This window comes from Peromyscus californicus, unplaced genomic scaffold (genome assembly GCF_007827085.1).
Source record: "Peromyscus californicus insignis strain IS unplaced genomic scaffold, ASM782708v3 Scaffold_11__1_contigs__length_118956290, whole genome shotgun sequence".
Taxonomy (NCBI): domain Eukaryota; kingdom Metazoa; phylum Chordata; class Mammalia; order Rodentia; family Cricetidae; genus Peromyscus; species Peromyscus californicus.
Genome location: NW_026294402.1, coordinates 11,410,176 through 11,421,222, shown reverse-complemented (window position 1 = coordinate 11,421,222; position 11,047 = coordinate 11,410,176). Strand labels below are relative to the sequence as shown.

Here is an 11,047-nt window from a genome sequence, read left to right as displayed (position 1 = left end):
AGGGGCTGGGTTGTAGCTCGATGGGAGAGTGCTTGCCTAGCATCCGTGAGGGCCTAGGCTCAATCTCCAGAACTGCAGAGAAGCGGTATGTGTGACTGTTGAAATGTGTACTGTAATGAATAGACATGATTATGTATAGGTGTGTGTAGAAGATACTGTTCCCTCTGGGAAGTGAAGTTGAAAAGGAAGAACTGTCACTGTATTAGGGACTTGTAAGCCACTTGACTTTCCAAAAAGCATTTATTATTTTTCAATTAAAGATTCTTGAGAAGCAGGAGAAATCATGGCTCCAGCAACTATGCTCTCATGAAGGTTTGATTGGCAGCTGAGATGGTGGTCACATGCAGAAGCGCACGCGCGCTCACGCACACACATACACACACACACACACACACACACACACACACACACACACACACACACACACACACGGGCAACCCACCCCTCTGTGAGTGGAAATTGATGTGTAGCTGTGCTAGCAGTAACTTCTCAATCAACTAAAGCTGTCTGGTGTCTGGAAACAGCACAGGAAGCCAGTTCTGATACGTGAAAGCTGGCGACCTCTGGAGGAGTCTCCACTGTGCTGGTACCCACTAGGTTCTCAAGGCAACTGCATCTGAGACAGTCCTGGAGGCTATCCCATCACATTTGGTTCCCTGCTCATTCCATGGCACCCCAACTGCCACCTCTTCCGCCCATGGTTACATTTCTCCTGCCTTTCTGAATGATGTCCTAGCAACCTTACCTCACTGTATCTGTTCCTCACTGTGGTGTTGCTCCCGGTTATGCCCGAGACAGTCTCAGGCAGTCATTATCACTGTGGGCCTCAAGGGCCTGGGGTTCTATGTCAGCTCATTAATACTAGGAAGCTGCCACATGAGCACAGCACACACCTCCTTGGTTCTCAGTTCATACTCTGAGAAGACACAGATGCCCATAGGGTGTTCTACATGGCAAAGACTGCACCGTTAAAGTAGGGCGTGGCAGTCTCCTGGTCTCCCCTTTCCAGAAGGAGCAAGGACTCAAGAGTTACAGTTAGAATTTTGGAAGTGCACATTTCAAAATGGTCTGCTGGTTACAACACAACAGTTTTGTTTTCCTAAGGTGGGAAATATGTTGACAGGACCAATGTAAGTTCTGTTGTCATTTAAAACATGCATTTGTCTTAGCATGGTATGTACTCACTCATAAGTGGATACTAGATATACAGCAAAGGATAACCAGACTACAACCCACAGCTCCAGGGAGGCTAGCTAGTAAGGAGGACCCTAGGAAGGACGCATGGATTGCCCAGTGATGGAGAAATGGGTGAGATCTACATGAGCAAACTGGGGGTGAGGGGAGGGTAATGGAGGGCAAGGGACAGGGGATGAGAGCTTAGGGCAGCGGGAGGTTTGAGCTGGAATGGGAACAGAGTGGGAGAACAAGGAAAGAGATACCATGATAAATGAAGACACCATGGGAATAGGGAGAAACAGAGTGCTGCGGGGGGAGGTGTCTCAGGAATCCACAGGAATGACTCCACCATAGACTACTGGCAATGGTCAAGAGGGTACCTGAGCTGGCATACTCTGGTGATCAGATGGCTGATTACCCTGACTGTCATCATGGAGCCCTCATCCAGTGACTGATGGAGAGAGATGCAGAGATCCATGGCCAGGTGCCAGGCCGAGCTCCAGGAGGTCCAGTCGATGCGGGAGAGGAGGGACTCTGTGAGCAAGGGATATTGAGACCATGACTGGAAAAAGTACAGAGACAATTAGCCAAACTAGTGGGAACACGTGAACTGTGGACCAATAGCTGAGGAGACTCCATGGTACTGGACTGGGCCCTCTGGATAGGTGAGACAGTGGGATGGGGACCTGTCCCTAGTGCATGAGCTGGCCTTTTGGAGTCTAGTGCCTATGGCGAGATACTTTGCGCAGCCTTGGTGCAGGGAGGAGGGACTTGGACCTGCCTCACCTGAATGTACCAGGCTCTGCTGACTTCCAATAGGAGACCTTGCCTTGGAGGAGGTGAGAATGGGGGGTGGGGTGGGGGGGAAGACAGGAGGAGGGAGGACAGGGGAATCTGTGGTTGGTATGTAAAATGAATAGAAAATCTCTTAATAAAAACAAAACATGCCGGGCGTGGTGGCGCACGCTTTTAATTCCAGCACTCGGGAGGCAGAGCCAGGCGGATCGCTGTGAGTTCGAGGCCAGCCTGGGCTACCAAGTGAGTCCCAGGAAAGGCGCAAAGCTACACAGAGAAACCCTGTCTCGAAAAACCAAAACAAACAAACAAACAAAAAAAAACAAAACTTACTTAGAAAAAAATAAAATAAAACATGCATCTGACTCCAGGCAATGTTTGACAGGTCTGTCTGTATGTGTTCAGTGCTAAATGGAAACTTCGTCCAGAGCCTTTGACTTTTTTTAGTTTTTTGTTTTGTTTTGTTTTGTTTTGTTTTTTTGTTTTTCGAGACAGGGTTTCTCTGTGGTAGCTTTGCGCCGTTCCTGGATCTCGCTCTGTAGACCAGGCTGGCCTTGAACTCACAAAGATCCGCCTGCCTCTGCCTCCCAAGTGCTGGGATTAAAGGCGTGCGCCACCACCGCCCAACTTTTTTAGTTTTTAAATTATTATTTTATGTGCATCGGTGTGTTGGCTGTACCACATGCATGCCTGGTGCACACGGAGCCAGACAAAGGCATCAGAGCCCCTGGAACTGGAGTTACAGACAGTTGTGAGCTGGGACGCAAACCTGGGTCTTCAGGAAGAACAGGCAGTGCTCTTAACCTCTGAGCCATCTCTCTGGCCCCAGCGTTTGTCTTCTTGACAGGAGTGTGCTCACACAAAAAACTAGGACCTTAATATCAGAACTATTTATTTTCATTCATTTTTTTAAACAATTTTTCACAGTCTCTGAAACAACTTATTATTTAACATTACATTGGTCATTCTCTATAATTTATTATTTTCTTAAAAAAAAAAAAAGACAAAACTTCAGACCCTAGAATTTAAAAACAGAGTGGCTTCAGAGGTGCCCAGGAAAGCCCCTTTCCAAATAGGGCAGTGGAGAAAATGACTCCACGAAGATTCTCCCAGGACAGTGTGAGCAGCAGAGGGTTTGTCCATGGAAGCCTCCCCGGGATCCACTCCATTTCTCTCTGTTCATGAGGCTTAGCCCCCTGACTCCCGGCCGGGAGGTAGAGCAGCACAAGCTTCCGCAGCGGAGAGCCAGGGTTTGAGAGGCATGTGTTCTTGAGTCCTCTGCCCCAGTGGAACGCGTGGAAACTGCCCTGGCCCAGTACCTTCTTCCTCAGCCCGCTGCTGGGAAAGGGAGCACGGGTGTGGGCGCCCGTACACAGGAAGTGGCAAGGGTGAGTGCTTCCGCTGAGTCAGGTGCACACCAACTGCTCCCTTTGCTGCCGTCTGAGCCCCCTCTAGCCTGCCACAGGGTCCTGTCTGAACCCTCCCCAGCCCTCTTCCTCTAGCTCCAGATTTGGTCTTTAAGGAAAGGCTTCTAAATGGCTTCCCAGGTAACTCCCATTGTTCGGGACTATCCTCCATCTTCAGGGATTCTGCCGGGCCTGTTGACTGCCTACTTTTCCTCATAGAAGGAGGGGGCAGGAAGGATCCTGGAACCCTCACCTGCATATCCAACCACCCCTCCCAACTACTTGTATGCAGCTCTGGCCTATTGTGTGTGGTCTTGCGGGGGGGAAAGCCTAGAGCATATAGGTAGGAAAGAAAAGGTCTTCACTGAAGCAGTCATGAGGAAGTCATCCTTGCCTCTGGGTGCAGACCTTCTATTATTTTAAAGTCACCTCTGCCCAATCCCCTCATCCAGTGCTCTGTAAGAAACCTACTACATTCATTGGTTCCTGGGTGAACGTCAGCCGATGTCTATGTCTCCCCAAGGAAAGGGATTTTAGCAACAACCCTTTAGCTGCCACATGGGAAGTAGAAAAGATACGGACAGGCATTGGGGACCTGAAAGGAAGGAGAATAAAAGGAATGTTCTAGCACGCTTATCTTTGTATGCATGAATCTGCAGCCAAGGGCCTGCACATAATTACTGACCTCAGCTTCCATCATAGTTGGAGTGGTAGCTTTGATCTGCAGCTGTGGATACTGAAGCAAGAAGGGCGTGATGCCTGCTGCTAGAGCTTGGCAAATGGAAGCTGGGAAGGAGGCCCTTTCAAGTAAATATTGTGACAGCAACCTGAGAATGTGAAAGCCAAGGCCAACTCAGACCCAACCCCCAAGCTCAGCTGGAGCCCTGATAACCCAGGTCATTGAAAAAAAATTTAGATTTATTTTTTAAATTTTATTTCGTGTGTGTGTGTGTGTGTGTGTGTGTGTGTGTGTGTGTGTGTGTGTATACACCATGTGCATGCAGTGCCCATAGACACCAGATGAGGGCATCAGATTCCCTGGAACTGGAGTTACAGAAGGTTATGAGCTACCATGTGGGTGCTCAGAACTGAATCTGGGCAAGAACAGCCAGTGCTCTTAGCTGCTGAACCTTCTCTATAGCTCCATCCCAGGGCATTTTAACCTTTGCTACTCAATACAGCACTTTCCCATATAGCTTTCCAGATCCTTCAAGGATTCTCATGCTTTTCTCCATGATTCCAAGAGATCTAGGCTAATGCTGGCTTCCCCTCATGCCCTGTGAGGTAGGTGAAGACCACACACTCTTCAGTCCTGGATCTGACTGGAGACGAGAGTTGGTGACGAATAGAATGTAGCTGAATGAAGCCTGACATTATGGATTTTTCCTGTTGTACCACCCATCCAGCTGCCCTGGTCAACATAAGCCATGTTTTCCTCACACTAAACCCAAGTTTAGGCCACCTGATTAATTCTGTATGAGGGAAGATGAGAACACTACCTTCTGTTTCCTCAGTGCGCTCAGCTTCGCTCCCTGAGGTGCAGCTCAGTCCACCTCATCAGACTGCCTCAGGGCCTCAGGTTTGCTCACATGGTCTCCACAGCAGTGTTTATGGACGGAAGACAGGGAGATGGAGGGTGCAGAAGTTTGCGGACCAGACAGGAGCACAAAGGCACAGAGAGCATGTCCTAATGCTGGCCGCACATCAGCCCCTCTGTAGACACTGGCCCTGGAGACAGGGACTCCTCCATCAGGCCAGCATGGGATCATAGCCGGTGCTGTGAGCAGCTACTGATGCCTGCCTGTGTCATCCATTAAGGATCAGCATGGCCCTGAAGCTGCAACCAAGGAAAACTCTTGGCTGAAAGCCTCAGTTGAACTGTTCCTTGAACTACACACAAGTCCTAGAGCTGGCTGTCTATAGTGAAGTGCCACCTCAGCTGTCCCGTCAGGAAAGGGGTGCAGGCCAGGATGGCGAGAGGCTGCAGCAAGGATCGGCTCACTTTGTTCTTCGACTGGAAAACACTGTTTCTCTTGAGGTAGCAGTGTAATTGGGCACAGTCTTGGCTAACACTCAACGTCTTTCATTTCAAGCTCCTCAGTGGTGCTTTCTGCAAGCAAAAGACGGGTCAAAGGGTTGGGGAGATGGCTCAGATGGTCAAATGCACAATCATAAGGACCTGAATCCAGAGCCCCAGAACCCAGGTACGAAGCCTGGGCACACATCTGGAACCCCAGTGTTGGGGGCATGGGTGGAGACAGCAGATTCCCGGGTTTATTGGTCAGCCAGTCTAGCCAATCGGTGATCTCCAGGTCAGAGAAAAACTGCCTCAAAAATAAGGGATGGAGTGTGCGTGAAGAAGAGACCTTATATTGACCTATGACACACACACACACACACACACACACACACACACACACACACACGAGTCAAGAGGTTGAAAACCTACCACACAGTGGTTTCTTACAGTGAATGACGTACCACCTGTGGCTTCAGAAGCATGAAGGGATTTTCACAAGGCCCAGCGCATTACCTTGGAGCTTGTGTCTCCTCTTCCTTTGGAATTTGTAGGCACACCGATTGCAGACCCACATGAGGCTGATGAGCACCGCAGCCACGGCGGCGAGCAGAGCGAAGAAGACAGCAACAAAGTGGAGGTCTTCATAGCGGATCTCTGCGGAGCGACAGGGGGAAGGCAAAGTCTCTCAGTACTACAAAGTCGCCCTCCTGTGCCTGCAGCTCAGGGAGTCCCGGGGCTCTTACCAGACACATGCAGTACGATTGTGCCAAACTGCCTGCTCCCCGGGTGCTCTGTGACAGTGATGACGTAGTAGCCAGAATCCCTCACACCCACACTGAAAAGCTGGATGGAGCCGTTGTCGAAGGTGCAGACTCTGTCTCTGTGGCTTTGGGAGACATTGGCTGGGGTCCCTGGTTTCCACTCCACAATCTTCTGCACACCCCAGGTTGAGGTGTACTTCCACTCAATAGTGGGCACCCCCGTGGCAGGAGTAGTCCACGGACAGTAGGATGTCTTCTTGGACAGTGGCATTGATGGCTGACCGTGGGATGTGCAACGACACACCCTGACCTGTAGGGTACACATACGAACCCATACTCAATCAACGGATCAGCTTCTTGATGAACATTTACTGAGCACCTACTGCATGCCAGCTGAGAAGACAGAGGCCCCTCCAGCTCTGCTCTATGTTCAGCAAGGGGTGAAATACTGGGGACCCATAAACAGAGCAACCTGCTGTGAGATAATGGCCAGTGTGCTGAAGACAGTAACCCAGGCTAACAGTGAGCTGTAGACGGGGATACACACGGCTTGGGAAGACCTCCCTGAGAGAAGGGCATTTGAGCTCAGACTCAGTGGACAAGCAAGAGGAGGAAGTCCCTGTGAGGGAGACATGGGGCAGACGTCTTTGGCAGAAGTGAAGAGAGGTCTGATGCCTGTGTCCTGAGGGTGAGCAGGGTGTGTTTGAGGGTGGCCAGATCCTCGGAAGGCAAGAAGCACTGGGCAGAGCTTAGGATGCAGAGCTAGAGAACTGGACAGGAGTCCAGACCATGCCCAGAGGTCATGGGAATGACAGGGTGCCTTAGGCCCAACGATGATGATAATATCTGCCATGGAGACCAGCCTGGGGTCTGAGAGGGTAAGAGTGGGAACAAGAGAGGCCACCAGGTGGTTATTGCAAGAGAGAGACCTGAAATAGAAAGGATGGGATGGGGCTGGAAAGATTGCTCAGTGGTTAAGGGCACTGACTGCTCTCCCAAAGAACCTGGGTTCAAATCCCAGCACCCACATGCACATGGCACATGGCAGCTAACAACTGTCTGTAGCTCCAAGATCTGACATTCTCACAGACTTCCTGTAGGCAAAATACCAATGCACATAAAATAAAAGTAAATAAATTAAGAAAAATAAAGGACAGTGTGATTTAAGACATGCACTCGGAAGTACTTGGGACTGGAGAATGATCAGCTGGATGTGGGTGTGGGGTTGGATAAGGCAGAGGCACCAAGCAGGGATTTCTGCGGAGTGTAAGGGAACAACAGATGTGTTTCACAAGTACTAAATAGGTACTATGTTGACCAATGCATACCAGACACCAGGCCCATGCTATTGAAGCCTCCCATAATTCATTGCCAGTTAATCAGTGGTTAAGCCTCAGGCTCATCATGATTAGAGAGCCTGTCCAGGGTCAGTCTGCAGGGCTGAGGTTTACACATGGGCAGCTGACTTCAAAGCTCAAGCATTTACATCTAGATTCAACTAGAAGGCCCGTGACTGGCAGTGGAGGGGACAGATGTGACAGGTGCCTCCCACACACAGGAAGTCTAGAGATGGGAGAGTGGTGACCTAGTTTTAGGTCAACTTGACATAGCTAGAGTCATTTGGGAAGAGTGAACCTCAACTGAAAAAATTCCCGCACCAGACTGGGCTGTGGAGCAAGCCAGTAGTGCATTTTCTTATTGATGATTGATGTGGGTGGTGTCACTTCTGGTTCTGGAGTGTAGAAGAAAACAGGCTGAGCCAGCCATGCGCAAGGAAGTTGGAAAGCAGTGCTCCTCCATGGCCTCTGCTTCAGTTCCTGACTCCAGGTTCCTGCCCCAAGTTCCTGCCCTGAGTTCCTTCAAAGGTAGACTGCGATGTGGAAGTGTAGGTGAAATGCACCCTTTCCTCCCTGGGTTGCTTATGGCCGTGGTGGTTTTATCACAGCAATAGAAACCCTAACTAAGACACTTAGTTGCCACCTTCATGTCTGGTTAGCTTTCTTGTCCTCTGGTGCCCTAGATCCCTGCTGTTGGCTCTAAGTAACCCCACATGTAATGTTCTAGGCCCTTTCTATTGTCCTATGGCGTTGATAACAGTATCCCTCTTGCACCCATTTCCGAAGAAGGCCTGGCTGGGTAACTAAACAATGCAATGGATTTCATGCTAAAATGTGGGTAGTAGGGCCATTGAGATGGCTCAGTGGGTTAAGGAACTTGTCACCAAGCCTGATGACCTGAGTTCAGTCCCTGAGACCCACATGGTGGGAGAAAACTGACTCCTTCAAGTTGAGCTCCACACAGTCCCCCTGGAATGTGTGTGCATGTGTGCGTACCTTTTCCACACAAAATAAATAAATTCAGTAAAAATCTAAAAATAATGACCTTCTAGAGTGATTCTGCCAAGAAACAGGAGTGCATTTACTTTCTCCCTCTAATTATGATACAACAAGGAATAAATATTTGATTTGTCTCCACTTCCTGTCACTGCTTTCCTAAAACCCTGGACACAGCATGACTGCTGGCTGGCGACCCCTAGATAGTTTTGGATTGGACTGGTCACCAGGAAAGACAAGGAGTGATTGGAATGTTGGAACTTTAAGTCCCTCTCCCAGCCTTCAGGGAGGGGAAGGGGGCTGTTCTTTCAGTGGTCTGCACACAGTCAACTCATGGAAAACCCTAAAGGACAGTACTCTGAGAGTTCTGGAGAGTCAATCAAACACACAGGTGCCTGCAGGGAAGCTCACCCAGAAACAGTAAAAAGCTACATGTGGGCAGCTGACTTCAAAGCTCAAACATTTACATCTAGATTCAACTAGAAGGCCTGTGACTGGCAGTGGAGGGGACAGATGTGACAGGTGCCTCCCACACACAGGTGCCAGCGAAGTCCTCCCTCCCACACCCCTCCTCCTGAGTCTTCTTCTAGTGTCCATCTGCAGCGTGTGTACAATCCTCGTGAATGAGTAAATGTAAGAACGGTATTTCTACACGTTTTATGAGCTGTTATTAGTTGAGTGCAAAGAGTGAGGCATGGTAACCTGTGACATGTGGCCAGGCAGTTGAAAGCATGGAGACAACCTGGGACTTTTTAAAAACAGAGTTATTTATCTTTCTTTTGTGCGTATACATTGCCTGCATATGTGTATATGCACCACCACATACATGTCTGCTCCCTACAGAGGCCACAAAAGGGTGTCAGATCCCTTGGAACTGGAGTTACAGATGTGAGCTGCTATGTGCTTGCTGACGACTGAACCCCTGTCCTCTGCAAAAGCAGCAAGTGCTCTTAGCAAATGCACCATCTCTACAGCCCCAGCCTGGGGCTTTTGATTGGCATCTGAAGAGCAGGGCAGCTTTGGGGAATGGACCATAAGGAAGGAAGTTACAGACACCCTGAGACCTCAGAGCAGTTGGTCTCAGACATATGCACACCATCATCCACCCCCGGAGATTTAGCTTTGGAATAGCACCATTTTCTTAGCACGTGTTGATTTATTTATGGGTGTGGCTGTGTGAGTATGTGCAATGTGTGCCGTGTATGAAGGTCAGAGGACAACGTATGGGGGTCAGATCTCTCCTTCCACCACGTGGGGCCCGAGGATGAACAGATTGTCGGAGTCGGTGACAAGCACCTCTACCCACTCAGCCTTCTCTCCAGCCCTGTGAGTGACACTGTTTGCTAATGTACAGCATATCTTCAGACTTCCTTCACTGTTCACAGAATGACCCGTTGTGTTCTTACACTGAATCTGATCCCTGCGTTTGGTCTTCATGCCATGCTAGTCCTGTTTAATCCCCCAAAGTTTCTACACCTTAGAGATGGTGTGAGACTTTCATGACGATGTTTTAAAACATCTTACTCTACATGTTTGGAAACAAGATAAAAGCACTGTAAAAGTGAGGTTTTCATGCAGCATCAGTCCAGAAAACAAATACCAGAAGTTTGTCCCACAGCGGGTGTGGGGGGGGGGGCAGGGTAAGTTGGCTAGATCACCTGGGTTGTGATTGGCACGTCACTCCTTTTCTCTAGAGACCACATGACCACCTTGTTAGGCAACACTTGTGCATTTGGAGGTTTGGACCTCTGCAGATGTGCCTCACCTCTGTTGGCTGTTTCATAGATGGTTACAGCCGTAAACCCATGATTTTTTTTTTTCTTTTGAGACAGGGTTTCTCTGTGTAACAGCCCTGGCTGTCCTGGAACTCAATTTGAAGACCAGGCTGGCCTCAACTCAGAGATCCGCCTACCTCTGCCATCCCAAACACTGGGATTAAAAAGTGTGCACCACCACGCCTGGTGATTTTTTTTTTTTTTTTTTTTTTTTTTTTTTTTTTGGGTTTTTCGAGACAGGGTTTCTCTGTGTAGCTTTGCGCCTCTCCTGGGACTCACTTGGTAGCCCAGGCTGGCCTCGAACCTCACAGAGATCCGCCTGGCTCTGCCTCCCGAGTGCTGGGATTAAAGGCGTGCGCCACCACCGCCCGGCGATTTTTTTTTTTTTATTTTAATTTAATTTTTTATTCCTATCCTTCTAAATTTATTGGATGGTATTATTCTGTTGAAAATAATAGTAACAAGCCATTTCTCAAGAAAGACTTTTCTCAAACAAGATAGAAAGGTTTGACCTCGTGCATGCCTCCCCAACCCCAGTAAAAAAAAAAAAAAAAAAAAAACTATTTCTCAAGATTAGCACAGTGGCTTATAATCCCAGAATTTGGGGAACCGAGGCAAAGCATGGGAAATTTCAGGCCATCCTGGGCTACATCATGTCCCAGGCCAATCCGAGCTACATAGTAAGACCCTGTGAAATTCAAGAGGGATGGGGATATTCTTCTTGGTGTTCCTGTAGACTTGTGGATTACTTTTTCAAATTTACTCTGTCATACTGATATCA

At 48.9% G+C, this 11,047-nt stretch overlaps 1 protein-coding gene across 1 annotated transcript in view; it reads right to left on the bottom strand.

Moving 5' to 3' along the window:
• Nucleotides 1-2,962: 2,962 nt before the first annotated feature.
• Nucleotides 2,963-11,047, bottom strand: part of Vstm5 (V-set and transmembrane domain containing 5) — a 19,967-nt gene continuing 11,882 nt past the window's right edge. Inside the window, 4 exon segments of the mRNA XM_052752728.1 lie at nt 2,963-5,487; nt 5,911-6,051; nt 6,141-6,378; nt 6,380-6,468. Of these exon segments, the coding sequence (XP_052608688.1) occupies nt 5,444-5,487; nt 5,911-6,051; nt 6,141-6,378; nt 6,380-6,468 (512 nt within the window). The 3' untranslated portion in view covers nt 2,963-5,443.